We start from the raw sequence: 18270 nt of genomic DNA on the forward strand, positions 1-18270 counted from the left end.
TGGACAGCTCGTCAAAATTCGTTAGACTTCTATAGTGTTGGAATATCAAAGCAGGTTTGAAAGATTATCAAATCAAGCTAGAGATCGGTCAAAACGAGAACTTTTGGGTACACTTATTGAAGGGATTAATCCAGAGATTCGGTGTGAAGTTAATAATCTTCAACCCCGCATCATGATAATTGCAATTTCATTTGCACGCCTGCATGAGGAAAAAATCAACTTGGAATACCGTCGAAACAAAGGTGTCAATGAACAAGTGATCAGCAAGCCACCCGCCCCATCTATTCCCAACCAAGGGCAACTTCTGATGATTGAGCCAATTGGAGAGGAATCGGAAGTAGAAGAGTTGGACTCCGATTATGAAAGTGTGGGAACTGATGAAGATATTGAAGCTAGCACATATACAATACATGCATTAGCTGGCTACGCTAACCCACAAACTATGAAAATTGGAGGAACTTTGAAACATCAGCATGTCACTATTTTGACTGATACGGGTAGCACTAATAATTTTATGGAGAGGAAAGTTGCAGGCCGATTAGCCTACCACATTGAAGGCTATGACATATTCGAAGTAAAGATCGCTGAAGGATGGATTTTAACTTATGATAGCAAATGTTCATAGATAAAATTGATTATACAGGGCCAGGAGTTTCTTGCAACAATTACTATACTAAAAAACCGACTTGTTGTTTACACTATCAAAAAGTGGAGACCATACTTACTTGATCAACGAACTATGATGCGTTGTAGATAGCCTATAACTGAAGTGCTGAAAGAGAAACTCCCTGAGTTGATGCTGCTCAACCTTTATGATTAGGTTGATTTGAAGATGGAGGAATTATTACGATCATTTTTTTTAACTTTTGAATAATGTTTATTGAGTATGTTTAGTTCAGTTGTTTATTGAGTCTGTTTGGTTCAATTAGAGATTTATTTAATATTTATTTATTATTAAGAGTCCAAGTCCCAGTGGACCTTAAGCGGAACTCTATAAATATTAATGTAACCTTTTTTTTTAATGAATCAATCAATCACTAAAATATTATTCCAGTTTGTTATGACAAACCATAGGAGGTCGATCTTCTCGAAACGATCAAAGAGGTCGATACCCTCGAAATGTAAGACCTTAGGGTCTTATCATGCTCATGAAAGTCTTAATCATTTTGAGGTTCTAAACAAAGCAAAGTTTTCCCTTCCTGTCCAATTTATTACATAATATAAGCATTTGATTCTGAACTTGCTTTTGTTGTTGAAGGACATGAAACATCTTAAAAATATAATTGCTCACCGGTGCTGATTTCCAGTTGTTAAAACATATGTTCCATTTTGCACTAATTTTTTACATTGTTCACCCGTGGCAAACTAACCTCTTTCTTCAGCTATCACATTCTAAGTTCTGAAAGATGCTAAATTGCATCTCACAACCATATTTTGTCTTGCTGGCTGGATTATCTAAAATATAATTCCCAAGAGAAATGAGGTTGATGATCTCTTGATCAAGTTCACAAATTCTCTCATCACAATTTCCCTACCAAAACACTCTGGAATTGTGTTCCTGTTCTCCAAATACAGCTAGCCCAATCATTTTATCTTTTTTAGATATATATATATATATATATATATATATATATATATATATATATATATATATATGCAAAAGCTCTAGTTTTAAGGTGTCAAATTGATATTTTGGTAATCATAGAACATATCAATTTGGAGTAATCTTTCATTCATAAGGTCTCAAAAACAAGTTGTTGATTGTATAAATTCAAGTTTTGTGTATTATTTATTTATGAAAAGCTAAGTTGTTAATTGATTTTTTACTTAATATTTTAAAATGTCGATATACCCACATACATCAGATTCGAAGTTTGTCACGTACGTGGGTCTGATACTCGAACCGACAATACAAACTCAAAAGCATCCAGAGAATCATCATCTTCACTTTTCATCGTATCCAGCTTGTCCTTTCGTCGAATGGAATTGGTGGCGGTGGACATCTCACATACCATGAGTGGAAGAAGTTGGTGATCTTGTGGCCATGAGAAGATGTCGGAGTCGTAGACACCACATTGCCTATTTTTGTGTTACTTGAGTTCCTAACCAACGGTTCAAATCAAATTCTGCTTCCCGAAAGAAGAGGTCAAGCAAAGATCTGTGTTTCCAGGCTGAAAGTTTTAGCTTAGAGGCAGCAGCTTCTGTTTCAGAAGGATATAACAAGCTTGTGGTCGTAGAGGCCCATGTTTGATCTTAGCTTCTCATTTAATTGGCCCTTTGATTTGGTTTCTAATCCTCACTCGAAAGATTGCCATCTCCTCTTCACCCCCTCGAGAGAATTCCCGGTAACCTAACCTCTTCTGTCCCTTCCATATCTTGTTTCTAATCATTCCAATAGGTTAGTCGAAGTGTAATCTTCCTTGGACATGAAAAGTTTTTGCTGCATGTATTTTAGCTCCGTTCGTATGTTATTGAATGCTTCATTATGCTAAGTAGATGATCTTATTGGAACTCAGTTCATGCGTTCGGAACATGTCTTCCTAAAGCATGTCAGTTTGCCGTGGATGGCACAATAACAAGCTCTTGCAACTGCAATCTACATTCCAATTGATGAAGGAAGCTTCATAGGCTCTTTCTTCCTTCTCATGCACCATCACTCCTACTAGTACTAACTACTTTTTGACTGCTTCCTTATGCTGAGTAGATCCTAAATGACGACCGAAGAATTGAAGCCCAGCAACGACGAGAGAATCGAGAGATCACTGGTCGAGGATGCCAAGACTGACACACTGGCCATCAGCTCGCCCCGCCACGGAGATCGCCGGCCGGTCCTCACCAAACAATCGAGCCAAAGGTTCAGTTGCCTGTGCTCGCCGACCACCCACGCCGGATCCTTCCGCTGCAGACTCCACCGGAGCTCTCTCCGCCCCTCCACCGGCTCCGTCGGCTCCGGGTTGTCCGAATTGGCTAGCAGGCTGAAGTCCCGATCGTAGGATCTCGGTCGCCGTATACATCGTGCTCATGCCAAGAACGACGTTTCATCGACGATCTGTTATAGTATGTCCGTGTACAGTGGACTGTATCTTGTGGTTTATGTGAACTGATCATGTCTCTCTCCTCCTCTCTGCACAGTCGTGTTCTTTTGCGGTCATCAACAACGTGCCATCAGATTCTGTGTTGCTTACTATTAATGACGAAGAAGAAGATATAATTATGTTCTTATTTTTTAATACGCTTTCAATTACAAAAAATAACTTTTTTGAGTATTATTTATTTATGTAAGTCAATACTTCCAACGTGGGATTCAATTAAAGGAATGGTCTAATCAACGAACCGAACCGATCAATTTCCGGTTCGCTTCGGCATCAGTAACGACCGCTCCGAACCGATCAATCGTCAATGGGCCGCTGGTCCACTCCACGGAGCTTGGCCCATTTAGATGCGCTATTTGATCCCATTCCCATCCCTCGAAAGGAATCCTCTCTGCCTCTCTGCGCCACGCGCTCGGGTTATCTCTCTCTCGCTGGGCTCCTCGGGGGCGATCGAAGGTGTCCCCGAGTTCTCTTCCCCTGATTCTTGCTTCTGCCCCTCTTGTCTCGCCCCGTGATCGATTCCCTCATTCTGATGATGCTTCTTGATTTCGATTGGAACCGTATCGATCGAGGTTAGGGGATGTTCTTGTCGTTGCGTGTCGGAGTTTGTTCTTTTGGTAGCTCCGTAGGGGAGTCACGCTTCGTTGGTGGTTTTCTTCTTGCTCGATGGTGAAGATTTGTGTACTTCGTGTCATTCTTTAGTTGGCATCCCCGAGTTCTTCTCCTTGTTCCGTCCCGTGCTCTTATGATGCTTCTTGATTTCGATTGGAACCATATCGATCGAGGTTAGGGGATGTTCTCATCGTTGCGTGTCGGTGGAGTAAAAGGTTTTCTCGGGTCGCCGGAGTTTGTTCTTTTGTTAGCTTCGTGGGGGGTTGTTACATCGGAGTCACGCTTGGTTGTTGGTTTTCTTCTTGCTCGATGGTGAAGATTTGTGTGCTTCTTGTGATTCTTTTAGTTGGCATCCCCGAGTTCTTCTCCTTGTTCGCCTCTTCCAGTTCTTGCTTCTGTTCCTCTGTCTCGTCTCATGATCGGTCCCCTCTCTCTGATGATGCTTCTTGATATCGATTAGAACCATCTGGTTTGTTATCGGTCGAGGGTCGAGGGTCGAGGGTTGGGTCTACTCTCATCTTTGCGTGTCGTTCAGGTAAAGGATTTCTTGGTGGGTGCTACGTTGGGGTTGTTTCATCCGAGTTCCATTTTTATCTTGCTCGATGGAGATGATGCAAATCTTTGTTTTCGTTTATTTGTATGTTTCTAGTGATTCTTTTAGTTGGGATCCTTAGTTTTTGTATAAAGATAAAGGTTTTTATGGTGTAATACTTTATGCCCTATTTTTTGTGCTGCTGCCTCTCCTTTGTTTGTTTTTTCCATATTTTTCTTGCAAGAAGTTTAGAGAAATTCTACACACAATTGGGCATTACTACCCAGAATACAGCAGTAAGGGTGTTTTTTTGCACATTTAATTTAGTGGAAGATCAATTCTTGGTGCTCATTAATTTGAAGTTCTAGTTGACCTGTGATTATATCTTCTTCTCACAAAGAAAGAGAGAGAGAGAGAATAGTATGTCTGGTGATTTGTTTAGAGGATCTTCAGCATCAGGTTGTTTGGTGATTTGTTTAGAGAAACTTTCAGCACTAGAACTCTGCCTGAAGATCTAAGGATTTCAGTTTTTTCTCTCAGATTCAGTGTTTCCATGGTGTGTTTGCTTTTATTGTTTGCTGATTGTTATCCATGTGTACTGCTAACTTGCAGATTTGAATCATAAGAAGGATGTCTCTAACAAGTGCGACTGTGCCTGCTCTCGCCACCTCAACGAAGAGCCTTCAAGGTACATCTTCACTTAATATAAATATATCATGATTCTAGTGCTGAAAGTTTTTAGTTGATTTGCAACCTAAATCAGTGGTGCTGAAGACACAAATTAATGGTGCTAGATACTTATGTGACCCATGATGATCACTGAGATCTAAAACGTTACGTGAATTTCTGAAGATGAGATGGTGCATAGAGAATCTGTTGGTGCAAGTAAAGGAAGTATGAAGTAGATAGTGTAAGAACAAGATACTCTAAATCTGTGGTGAGGACTTTGAAATATATAGAATGCTAATCTGGCAAGCCAATTAGAAACAGGCTTGTTGTACTGGACTGATGCTACCACTGCACTTGTCATTGCCATTACTGCTCTACCTAACCTTGCATCTGATCCACCTCCTGCCAAGAGAGGAAAGAGGAAGAGGGAATATAAGGGATTGCATCCATACAACCAGGTTAAAAATTGTACAAGTTGGGAAACAATAGGTTTACATGGAGTAAATAACTTATACTATTGGGCTTTTTATACGTTAGGAAGTTATTGCACCAAATTTCTTTCTAATGTTTCTCCACTGTATGCAGTTTACACATTCCTATAAAATGTGTGCATAATGTGGTGCGTAGGACATTACAGCATTCTAATTGACTCTGTGATTCCAAAGGGACACAACTGGACAAGATCACTTCAGCAGAGTTAGTGCAATGAACTAGGATAATGATGTCATCAGGCTTTATAATTTATTGAGGACTCATCCTTATGTAAAAGGAATGGAGATCTTTTATGTGTATCATTATCTTTGCTCTTGTTATCTGTTTTTTCATTTGCCTTGTGCATAAGATTTTCTCAGCTGCTATGACCAAACTATCTTATCATATGATGCAGGGACACCAGGTCGAAGGGTCCAGCTTCCATACTCTGATCTCTCATTGCCCTGCACTAAATATCAGCCATTTCAACATGCACAAACTAAATTGGGAGCTCGGCGACTACGTTCTGGTGCACTGATATGTGCTGCAGCCTTGGTGTGTTACTTATAACCGTCATGAAATTATACTTGTGCATGATAAGGTTTCATAAATTAACGCCGTTAGTATGCGATAATTGGCTCTAAGGCTGTGATGTTGACTTATTCAGCTGTCCACCTTGGTCATTCATTATTTGTGCATCTTGAAGTGTTGATTTGACTATTTTTATTGCATATCTCAAACTTTGAGGAGCTAATATTCTGGTCGATAACAAGATCAAGACAGGGATGCATGTTGCTAGTTGGGTCATGATTGAAATTATGCAGCAAAATAGATGGATTTTCATTGAGTTCTTTTAAGCAACACAACTAAAGAATAGCTGGTTGGTCCTTACTTGGAGTGTTTGAATGCTACTGGCATAGTTGCTTGGAGTGCTTGAATTTTTATGACGGCATGAAATTAACAGTGGTGTGCAGAGAGAAATATGCATGATTACGTTTCCTGTTTTTGGTACCATTGTAATAGAGGTATCAGTAGTGTATGTGGCGTATTATTTATTAATCTGTTCTCGGACTATTTTGTGATCTTGGATGAATTTTTCTTGTGTTGAAAGTGGGTTGGCTTGCTGATATTATCAGTGAGCCACATGAAAGCTAGCCTTGATGATATTGCTGTATTGGCGTTTTCATCTGAAAATTATAAAAAGAAAAAATAATAATAAAGCTGACTAAAATGAATCTATTCTTGGACTATTTTGTGATCTTGGATGAATTTTTCTTGTGTTGAAAGTGGGATAGGCTTGCTGATATTATCAGTGAGCCACATGAAAGCTAGCCTTGATGATATTGCTGTATTGGCATCATATTTGTTCTTCTCATTCTTATAATTCATTTCTGTTTGTAATTCTTGGTTGTTTCCTGATTGGTTTCCCCGCCTATTGCATTATATCTTACATGGCTATCTATTAGTTCAACGCGAAAACTTACTGCCTTGTTTTCTCCTGCAGAGCGCAAGATGTGCAGCAGAGCAAACCCAGACAGTCACACGCCAATCATCTACGATAACGATTGCTCCCATCCAAGGTGAGGAACATATATGTGGATGATACTGATTGCTCTTCCCGAGGCTAAAGTTGTTGAATGATGACCAGATGAAATAACTCCCCCTCTTTTATACTTCCAAATTCCAATATTTAACAAGAAGTAATTGTCATCTTATTTTCAGGGAAGGAGAAATCACCAGAGCTTGACGACGGAGGGACAGGATTTCCACCTCGGGATGATGATGGTGGTGGCGGTGGAGGTGGTGGAGGAGGGGGGCACTGGTCGGGTGGTTTCTTCTTCTTTGGCTTGCTTGCCTTTTTAGGTCTTATGAAGGATCAAGAAAGCGAGGGGCCCTATCAGAATAACAAACGAAGATATTGATTCTCTCCCAGTTTGGTCTATTGATGTAATCCAACACGTCGAGGATGAGGATGAAGATTGTCACGGTGAAAGATTCATCATCACTCGAGCTGTTAATGTCGAGCATGATCATTAAACCAGCTATATATGAATGAACATGAATAGAAGTTCTAATCAAATTTGAGCTTAATCTGTTATGAACTAACTGATGCTGAATTGATGTGTTTTTATATTCTGCTGGCACACGATGGATTGTTGGGATTGTATCGTCATTAATCAGGTGCATCATTCTTCCCAAATTTTATTTAATGTTCTACTTTAAATTTGTGCAGTGGCCTCGAGTGAGTTTGGTGCTGAGGTTAACAAATAAAACATGTTCACGACATCTGCCTCAAATATGTAAATCTTACCGAGTGCCCAAAAGATTAGTTACTTTGACATGTACTCTTTATGAAAGAACCACTTGGAAGCCATCAAACTGAGATCCTAACAGCAGCAAATATATACAAGCAGCAGCAAATCACTCTCCTCAAATATGTAATGCCTCTCAGCTTGCTAGTAAGTCCTGAAACAACAGGGAAATTGCACGGCACAGACTTAAGATCACCAAACGTTTGCCTTGATGGCTACGTAGCGTAGCCATTAGTCTAGCAGAGAGTGATGGAGATAGTGTTGTCTGTGCCTGGCATATCTTGTACTTGAGTTCAGAAGGCTCCGATGGATAGGTTGCACTGTCTCCGAAGAAGAGAAAGTTGTTAGCATGCAAATAAAGTGGGGTTCATGTCGAAGCACTCTGAGCTTACCACTTAAGTTCAGACATATCCATGCTCAATGTCACTTTCTGGCCGTTTTTGAAATTCATAAAACAGAGCTGCAACTCAAGTTGGCCTGCTGAAAGATACGCAAAGGGGTTGATTTCAAAATCATGCTAGAACTATAGCTAAATGCTGATCATGCATGTGTGTTGTTAAAACCAGGAAACTAAAACTAAATCTGATTTAAAATATTCTGCAGCTCAGATCAATTATATGCGCCTGAAGTTCTAACTAAAATGGTATCTGAAAATAGCATTTCAAAGAAAAACAATGGCCTGCTTGATGATTTGTTATCAAGTAGTTCAAAATGATTGAAAACTCCACAATGAGAACCTAATCAAATAAACAAATAAAGAGAGTGCAAACCCCTAACGAATCAAAGTGTAGGAAACTATATATTAAAGAAATTCACAAGTAATGGATGAATGAATCAAAAGGGATAAAACAAGCAGGGATGTCGTACGGGGTGTATGGCTGAAGGTTGAGAATGTTAGATTCAGATTTTCCATCCTTGCAACTTGTACTTCCTCAAGCACATCAAGTAGGATCCCCATAAGCAAACTGGTTTCCTGCATGATCAGCAACCAAATTATGAGAATGTGTTTGCTAAAGAACCTTAACCAAGCAAAGTAATGTGTCAGCAGCGCACTAATGCAACACTCTCCATCCAAAAGAACAGTTTGAACATGAAAGGAAACATTATAAAAACTAAAAACAAAGAAAGGGCAAAAGATCAAGATAGAGTTGATTCTTGCCGCCTACTCTGCCTAGACGGAATGCACCTCACAAAAAATTTGTGACTTCAGCACTTTCAATTTTACACACAAAACCATGCAGGGTAATCACTGATAATTCCCCAAAATACGTCCCAAACTACCCTGTAAAAAAATTATACTATTTAGCATACACCTAGTTTTTGGTCTACAACAGTATACCGATGCACATCGATCCAAAAGTGTTAAGATTCCGACCAAAAGTAGGGGCAAAATGTAAAGAAACCAAACTCTCAAAGTTGGAAATAAAAATGTCAATTTTTTTTTTACAACAAAACTATCCAAAAAGGAACCTGGATCATAGTTTTCCCAAGAATTAACAGCATGAAAAGGGGTTTTGTGTAGAATTTGTTTGATAACAAGTACTTATGTAAGCTGACTTTCTTCTATTTCTGCTAAATCAGGTATAGCAAAGAAAATGCTTAGGAGACACCACAAAGATGAAAATATGCAAGCATGCAAGACATGAATCCAATAGATAAAGACACAAATCCATTGTGTAACTATACTTCATCATGTATAGCAATTAAAGTTTCACCTTTTCTTAATATGATAATATTCTTACTGAAGCTATTTAGTACACAACTTACTGAATTTCAAAAGCAAAAGCAGAAGAAAATTCCACAAGGGACAAAAGCACACCCTTTAAAGCATGCTGATCTAAGATGAGACTTTAATCACCATTTAGTTAAAAATTTCTATGAGAAGTAATACGTTATAATAACTCAATTAGTAAAACCAACTTACCAATGTCTTTTGTTGAAAGCATTTAGAACTGATGACTCTGCTATCACCCTTGTCACCAAAAACAAACTCAAAAACCACATGTGCATTCATGTTGTGAAAAGTCTGCAGAATATCAACATGACGCTAGGATGTTAGTTTCATAATATCATTGCAACTATACAATAAAATATAAATCAAAGATCAACAACAAAAGAAAAGGTTTGCACCACAAAGAAGATATTCATTACCTTCCCAATGTTTTCTGCATGCAATGAGTTATTGACAAGTATACTTGAGACTTGACAGGAATCAATAGTAAACCTGTTACATCAAACTTAGGTTACAAGAAAATATGGTAGTAAGTTCTTTACATAAGAAAGAATTAATAAGTGGAACTTATATACCTTTGAAAGAGGAAATTGCAATAATTAAGCACAATATCATGTTTATTATCCCTTTTCACTGTGTTGCTTAATTCCCAAAGCTACAACCATAAAAAGGACGCCTTTGTCATTACATAATCGGTTATAGCTTATATAATTCAGATCAGATGACTAATCAAGTCATACCCGTGACTGTTGATGAATGATATTAATACGGTTCCGCATTTCTAAACGTTCATTAGCAACTTTAGTAATTCCATCGGTGCTCATATTTCCTTTTATCTTGCAACAAACTCCAAGCGACTTCAACAAGTGATCCTCCTTCTGTTCCAGCATTTTTAGCTCTTGTCTCATTGATGCCATCCTTTCATCTGCTTCCTGAAAAAGCAGAATCCAACAGCAACTTAACAATCTTGTATGTGAAATAAATATAAATCTATAAGCAAAGAAAACCTTCTGCCTAATTATCCTTCAATAAGGTTTCTTCGATAAGGTTTGATGGCATCAATTAAACAATACAGGTAACTCATTATATACAGACCATAAATGAAGAAATAAGCTGCCAATGTTAAAACAGATCATTCAACAATCCTAGTCAATCTACAAGAATATAAGATTTTTCAAGAAAAGAGCATTATTAAAAGTTTGAGAACATCTTTTGAGCATGTCAATGTACTTATATATAAGTAATCTTTCAATATATAAGGTTATGCAGCAAAGATGACAATAAGGATTTTGTTTTAAAGTATAAGGGTAATTGGATAATAGTTAAACAATATAAAGGAATTGAGTTTTCTTTTAAAGAAAAACTTCCCAAAGCTCACCGAGAGATCCGAAACATACACTCTGCATCCAAACTAAGACACAGAATGACAACCAACTTGACAGCCCTTTACAAGGGAGCTCCAAACTCGCAGAATGTCGAAGGAGACAGATAAGATATTTGAGTAAAATTAAAATATTACAACCACAAACTGGTATCAATATAGCACATATGTAGTCTCGAAGAAACAGTATCTGGTGCATGAGCATTACTAGATTGGGTTGGATTAATTAGGAACAGATTCAGATCAGGGACAGATTAGTTCTCAACAAACCCATATATGGGTTAGTTTGGATTTTCCAAACCCTTACCCAATTCAACACATTGATCAGGATGGGCTAAGCAGATGTTGGTTGCATCCAACCCAAGTTACAGCTTATACCCAGCTTAAATGGCAATGGAGTGAACTTTTGAAAATGAGGAGCTCAGATACGGCCAGTCCCAGCAGCAAATTCAAAACAAGCGATGATAGCATACATATAACCATGCTAACCAAAGGAAAAGCATGTGATGGAGTTTGTGGAATAACAAAAATTCAACTCTCCAATTGTAAATATTGAGGCATAATAAACATAAGCAATAAATTGATGGAAACACCATATTTGTGCAGTATTTTGATTTCAAAGGAGAGTAGTAATGGAGAATTGGACATGTCCATAAGCTTATGGCTGATTCACAAAAATTAAAAATTAAAAACTTAATGCAATAGTGTGGTCACTTTTAAGGTACAACGGCAAACATTCTCCTAGATGACTACATGGCCACCACAATTGCAGCAGCTTCCAACAAACTTGTCTAATAGACAAGATGAGTCAAGATTAGTGATTCGAGGAGAAAACATAGAGAAAAATTCTAAAAGGACTATATTAAAAACAATAAAAAAAATATTTGAATGCTATTCAATTAATTAGAAAATTTGCTTTATAAAATGCTCAATGACAACAAAAAATCTATGTGATCAACCCCAAATACTCAGGATATCATGACAACAACCTATACATGTGAATAGACAAGATGAGTCAAGATTAGTGATTCGAGGAGAAAACATTGAGAAAAATTCTAAAACGACTATATTAAAAACAATAAAAAAATATTTGAATGCTATTGATTTAATTAGAAAATTTGCTTTATATAATGCTCAATGACAACAAAAGATCTATGTGATCAACCCCAAATAGTCGGGATATCATGGCTTGCAAGTGTTGTTATTGCTGTTATAGTTGTTCTTGTTCTTGGTTCTGTTTTGCAGCTGTCAACACTTAATACAATCATACAAGTGCTCAGGTCACTGAAACGTGGAAGGAGATGCCATCAAAGCAAGTTAGATTTATGCTTTGCATAAGCCAAAACATAATTGAGATCTCATTACCTTCTTCAGTATCATGCCATCACCATATCAGAGGCTCCATCAAAGAGAATGAAAAGCATGTAACAGAGAACAGAGATTTGATATGCACATAATTTTCGTAGTATGTAATTAGAAATTTAATAATAGCACATTTCAATATATCGTTACTTCTTACAAGGTTTTTAAGAACATCTTGCACTTGTAAATTTAATGGAAAGTTATATGCAAGACTTTAAGTTGATCGCTCCCTTTAAGGCCTGAATCCGTGCCCCAAAAAAGATCAACAGAAAATAATGGATAACCTCAGATGAACACATATAAAAAGCAATGAAAAGTTCTCTACCAGAAATAAGCAAAATGTAAAGCCTCCTTACAGTGCATAGCCTAATTAATCTTAACAGTGACAAGCAAATGTCTAGTGTTTAACATATTAGGAATATACTGCAGCTTAGAGAGCACAAAAACACCTTATTTCGGCAACTAGTAATAGATGAAACAGAGTGAACTTGATTCTCCTTATTCTGTACACATCTTGTATTCTGAAGACAGAGCTGTGAAAACATTGATTTAAGACTATTACATTCCTTAAGTCCCGACTGAATTGAGTGAGCTTTACCCTGCAACAAAATGCTAATTTAGGAGCTACATCAACTTAACTGCAGTAATAGGCCGAATTAATAAACAAGGTCTCACACGTAGTTGATCCAACTTGGCACGCTTTATCTGCATTTTGGCTTGTTCATATAAAAACTTATCTTGCAAAAACCATGCTTCAGTAACTCTGCAAAGTCAAATTAATTAATCAGCCTATAAATTGACATATAACATGGGGATGCAAGACAAATACCCTCTTCAAATAACTAAAAGATTACCTCTGTCGGTGCAAGTCATCCAAGTGATCATTGTTCCTCTGCAATAACAACAGATTAGTTCTTTCATTGGTACAAAAGACCTAGCTTTATAAATGTTATTTGTGGATGTATTGGAACAAAAATGTCAAAAATTGCAAAAGTATGTTTTTCGCAGATAAATTTAAAAATAATCAATATATGAGCTTATTATTCACAAGCATACCAAAGAAGAAGAAATCTTCAGATATTTTCTAGCCACTTGCAGCTCACCCAACATATCCTCCAAGATGTCCAGCTTCATAGCAAGATAAAAGAAATGCATAAATTGTAATCATCTTCGTGGGTGTTCTTAGTAACAAAAAGACACAAAAATCAATTAGAGTGCTATACACTTTCCAAGAAATAATGACCAGAAAGAAACAGCCAACAAACACAGTATACAACACAAGTTTATGTACAGATCTTGCTCTCTCATACTTTCCGTTCACCAGAAAGTTCCATCACAATGAACTTCAAATCCTTCCAAACTATCCACATATGTTTACTACTATACACCCTCAAATCCCTCAGACCCAAAACTAAAATATATGACCTCAGGGTAAAAAGTTTGAGACAAACCCTAAACTAGCATTAAGTAAATCCAAATCTCTGGCCTAAATTTCATAAACAAGTCCTTCAGAAACCATGTGCTCTTATATAAGTTGTATGCATTATTTCATGAAAAATTTTGAGGGGAAAAACATAAATTTCCATAAGCAAAATAATGATTGGCAATTTGCTTAATCTACTGATATTGCATACTTGATGCAACTGCAAAAGAATGGAAAGAGTTTACCTCTTGCAAAGCAAGTTTATGAATAATTGGAGAAAATACTAATTTTTTGGCATCAGACACTTTAGAGAATATCTGCAAGATGAATATAAGAAATAATAAAAATTGATAGTTCTGGTTTTCATTATAAAAAGTCCTAAAAGAATGTTGTAAAAAGCAAGAGAACATGAAGGAAGTTTCAAGAAAAGAAATATATACATACATCGGACCAGTGCACTGCTGTTCGCTGGCCACCAGTTTCAAGGGATTGATCAATAATTTCTGAAGGATGAGCTAAATGTATCATAGGTTTAGTTGCCACTGGTTCACTTGAAAAGATAGGACTCTTTTCTGTCCTGCTAATTTTACTGATGTGGCTTTCATCCATGACAAGAGACTGTTCAATTCTCCTTTTCTTTCCAACTAAATCACCATCAGCTGGCAATGAATCTTGAACAAAAGAGTGATCCAGATGATCCACCTCAGAGGAAGTATTTAGAGGCTGACAGCTTTCCTTGAACTTGATTTTCTCTCTTTGTGAAACATCATGGGCATCAGGGTCAGAGGCCTTTTTGGCAAGGTCATTAGAAATTAATGAACTTTGCAGCATGTTAGTTTCTGACCCGGACAAATGGAAGGAAAGGTCACTTAGAGTCACAGCATCATCTGCCTTTCTTGGTGTTGACTCTCTAGCATCATCTAGGCCTGCAAACCCTAAATGTTTTGCATCAACATTGTGTGCCTTAGCTCTGGTCTTTTGAACAGAATTTAGAAGACTGTCTTCCATGTTAATAACAGGGTCACTGCTGCATTTTACTACTGAAATATCAGCCTCCTTTTTAAACATGCCTTCAAGGTCCAGGGGCACATGACCCTTCCGTGACACTCCTAATTGGAAATTATCAAGATCTGGTGCTTCAAGAGTTCTGAATTTTGAAATGTGATTCTTAATAGCTGAAATTCTCTCACCATGTCTTGTGAGTTCTGACTCCAAGGAGGAAGGAGGTTGTTCTTTTACTGGACTAAGAAAAAGTTGTTGCCGCTTAGCACGTAAAGAGGAGACAGATCCTTGCAATAAAGCCTGAAAGGGCTGAAGAGAACTTTTGGGAGTATGCATTCCACCTTCAGCTTCTAGACTATGTTCTCGACTACTTGCAATAGCTGATGCTGGAATTCTTGCAGTAGACTGAGAGGAAACAGATGAAGGGTAGTTATTTCCGCTTTGTTGATTTTTGTGCAGTGCCCGGTGCACATGATCAGATTGCATGGTAGATTTGCTTCTAGATCCTTTATGCAGAGGTACGAGCAAGTTAATATTCCGAGAAGTAACATCGATGCCAGACTGTGTTACTTCATTAGCATCTTTATGACTGTCCTTTCCAAAAGTGGTAACCCTTCCCTACAAGTGAGGTAATCTAGTCTTTAATCAGGAATGCAGCTATAAAAAGTCAACAAAAATAGCCCATGTGCTGAATTTTGGATGAATAGAATGATCTTGGAATGGTTATTTATTGATGAAGAGTCTAGTGAAATTGTTACAATTTACAAATACAGATTTTGAGAGAAAATATAATCTAAAAAGGTGCATGATATCAAGATGAGATGTAGATCAGTATAATTTCCAAACTATAGCAATCATAAAGCAATTAAGCAATAATGCTAGTTGTAAACAAAGAATGGAACCAAGAAAACCAAAAAGGTCTGCTGATATATTTAGACATCAAGGTAGTCATCGGTTCAAGGTTAAGGATGACTAAATTTATGCTCCCAATATATTTAGACATCAAGGTACTATATGGCTCAGAGGTAAAAATGATTAAATAAATGCCTAGAGGTTTAGCCCACCAAATGACAATCAAGTTATTCGGAGTTCAAGTAATCCTGTCAAAGGAATTCAACCTGAAACCTAGTATATAAGAAACCGCCTAAAGGAGGACTAAAGTTCCCATGTCACAGTCCTGCCCAATGGGATAACTAATCCATTAACTTAATGAGTTTGAGGCACTAACCTAAAATACTTAAAAGTTAATGACAGTAGATTCACTTTAACCTTATAATATAAGGTAATAATTTTCTCACTTCCAACATGGGAATAAGCTGGAGTGTTTCATACCCTCTATCATCTTCATTGCCAACCCAAGTCATTCAGTTAGTTAATTCGGTCAAGGACCCAAAAAATGAGAATTAAAATTAGTAAATTGGGTTAAATGTTTTAACTTGGTAATATTAACCTTGAACTAAATGCAACCCATTTCCTACCTAGCAATAAAATAAAATAGAGGAAAATCTGTTATTTTCTTTTAGTTTCTTTTTATGCTTTAATAATAAAACTACATATCAAAACAAAACCTAGATAAATAATAATGTTATAAGATAAAAATATATATACAACTACTTCAAAATCACTTATCACTTGACACTCTTTAGCAAGATACAGACTCAGGGATTGATTAGGTTCTAACTGTAATATGATGCATTGAAGGAAGATGTACACACAGCCACAGGTCACCTCGGCCGTTTTGCTGATGGAATGATCCAAATGAATATTTTCTTCAGGAGCATTGCTATTAACAATCTGTTCGGTGGTAGTGTCCTTAGCAGATCCTTCCAAGAGATGTGAGTCGAGAGGACAATCGCCAGTTGCATTGAGTCCAGCTGCTTTACGTATACGTGTTTCATTCTCCCCAGATTCTTTTGCTCCTGATACCTTACTTAAATGAGAATCAGATGCTATGACCTTATTGGCACTTTTTGGAGATCTGGTCTGTATGCTTCTGTTCACTTGATCTAGCAGATTTACCAAAGTGGATGATAATTTCCCATAGTCATATTTGCTTGATTTTTCTTCAATCAGACTCATATTACTTGATCCACCCACACTTCCACTTAGATTTCCAGCAAAAAGCTTGCTGCCAAGAAATGGATTCTTAGATCCTGTTGGGACAATGATGCTTGCAGCATCAGCAGTTGTTGCATCTCCGGTTGGTGTCCTCATGCTTCTCATTGAGTCAGCAGTGCAGTCATCCGCCAGGGCAATATTACGAAAGTGCAACGAAAATGCTGTTGAATCCAGTGTAACATCATGATTGGTATCATCTGACATTCCTGCCTCAGATAGCCTCCCTGATCCAATAAAACTTGTCGACACGGGCCCAAAGAAATTATCATCTGACGATGGTGAATAGATAAAATATTAGCAATTGAGGAAACAAATTGCCAATCATGATGAATAAAACAAAGCAGGAAAAAGTAAGTACAACTATGTGAATTTGTTCACGTGATAACAATGGATATCAAAAGTACCAGAAGGAGATGGTATTTCCAACCAGACATTAACAGAGCATACCAAGAAATTGAAAAGGGGTTGTTACTCCAGAATTTGCTATTCTGAAAATATTAGAAATAAACATTCTTCTAATTTTAGTTAAGGAGAATGAACCACCGAGATCTACCAATAAGTATCCAAATAGGCCTTCTGACGTTATCATCACCAACCAACTTATTCATTAAAATGAATCTCTAAATGCCAAGAAAAGCAAAAGAAATTGAACATGTATCAGAACTGAGACTAAAGAACAATTGATTATGCATCATAAACGAAACTAATGCTAAATATTAATCATGGCAGGGAAAGGAAAGATAGAATTCAAGAACTCATCAGATCAAGAAGGCTAACCCAACATATCTAACACTTGATTGGTTCACCAACGAGAACACTACCATCATAAGAGGTCACGGAACCGACGGCGCTTCCAGGCGAAGAAGAATCCATATCCCTAACGAACCGCTCCTGGTCGCCGTCGTCCTCATCGTCCTCTTCGTTCTCGTCATCGTCTTCATCCTCTCGCCCACGGAGCGACCCCTTGGAACCGTCGCTGTCAGGGACACCCTCGTGGAACCCTACCGCCTCCACGTCCGCGCCTCCATCGGCGGAGACCTGCCTCGAGTCCGGCGGAGTCTCGTAGTCGTCGTCGCGGTCGAAGACATGGATAGCGGTGATGTCGGCAAAGCTCACCCGGCGGGACTTCTTCCTCGCGATCGTTTCCTCGTCGCCGGCGCTCGGGAGCTCCCTCCCCTCGCCGGGATCCATGGAGACCCAGGCGCAAGGATCCAAAGATTAGGGATGGATACAGGGTTCGGAGTCCGGTCGAAAGCGGTGGGGCGGTGATTTCTTTGGGAGGGAAAACTAGGGTTCTTAATGTTCCACCAAACTAATTCAAACGATGTGGGTGGCTTTGATACAAGAGGGCGCGCAGGACTTGCGTTTTATATGGAAAGTTTCACTTTATCCCCTAACCTTATCTCAAATGACACTCACTGCTCCATATATCAGAGAAGTCCGAATAGATTTATAAAGAAGTCAATTATTTTGAAACCATACATATGCCCTTGTGATTACTCTCACTGGACATTTAACTTCAAATTGATAGAAAGATAGATAGATATGATAAGAATTTTAAAAA

General features: G+C 37.9%; 2 protein-coding genes across 8 annotated transcripts; one reads left to right on the plus strand and one right to left on the minus strand.

Moving 5' to 3' along the window:
* Positions 1–3458: 3458 nt before the first annotated feature.
* LOC135671868 (protein YELLOW LEAF 1, choloroplastic-like) lies at positions 3459–7482 on the plus strand. Of its 2 annotated transcripts, none has more exons than XM_065180198.1 (5): positions 3459–3548; positions 4849–4924; positions 5792–5931; positions 6881–6956; positions 7099–7482. In XM_065180198.1, the coding sequence occupies exons 2-5, from the start codon at positions 4867–4869 to the stop codon at positions 7296–7298; spliced, it is 474 nt and encodes a 157-aa protein (XP_065036270.1). In that variant the 5' UTR covers positions 3459–3548; positions 4849–4866; the 3' UTR covers positions 7299–7482. The 2 variants fall into 2 exon arrangements, with proteins under 2 accessions (XP_065036270.1, XP_065036276.1); XM_065180204.1 differs by having other exon boundaries at positions 3508–4239.
* A 182-nt stretch (positions 7483–7664) lies between these two features.
* LOC135671854 (uncharacterized) lies at positions 7665–18095 on the minus strand. Of its 6 annotated transcripts, none has more exons than XM_065180156.1 (15): positions 17528–18094; positions 16317–16975; positions 14031–15206; positions 13832–13903; positions 13220–13291; positions 13018–13055; positions 12839–12926; positions 12613–12762; positions 10161–10352; positions 9996–10075; positions 9840–9912; positions 9613–9714; positions 8556–8661; positions 8081–8165; positions 7665–8008 (listed from the first exon to the last, which is right to left on the minus strand). In XM_065180156.1, exons 1-15 carry the CDS (start codon positions 17895–17897, stop codon positions 7825–7827), a joined length of 3447 nt encoding a protein of 1148 aa, XP_065036228.1. In that variant the 5' UTR covers positions 17898–18094; the 3' UTR covers positions 7665–7824. The 6 variants fall into 6 exon arrangements, with proteins under 6 accessions (XP_065036228.1, XP_065036221.1, XP_065036248.1 ...); XM_065180149.1 differs by having other exon boundaries at positions 8081–8168; positions 17528–18093; XM_065180176.1 differs by having other exon boundaries at positions 8081–8168; positions 17484–17622.
* Between the last annotated feature and the right edge of the window lie 175 nt (positions 18096–18270).

This window comes from Musa acuminata, chromosome BXJ1-1 (genome assembly GCF_036884655.1).
Source record: "Musa acuminata AAA Group cultivar baxijiao chromosome BXJ1-1, Cavendish_Baxijiao_AAA, whole genome shotgun sequence".
Classification (NCBI taxonomy): domain Eukaryota; kingdom Viridiplantae; phylum Streptophyta; class Magnoliopsida; order Zingiberales; family Musaceae; genus Musa; species Musa acuminata.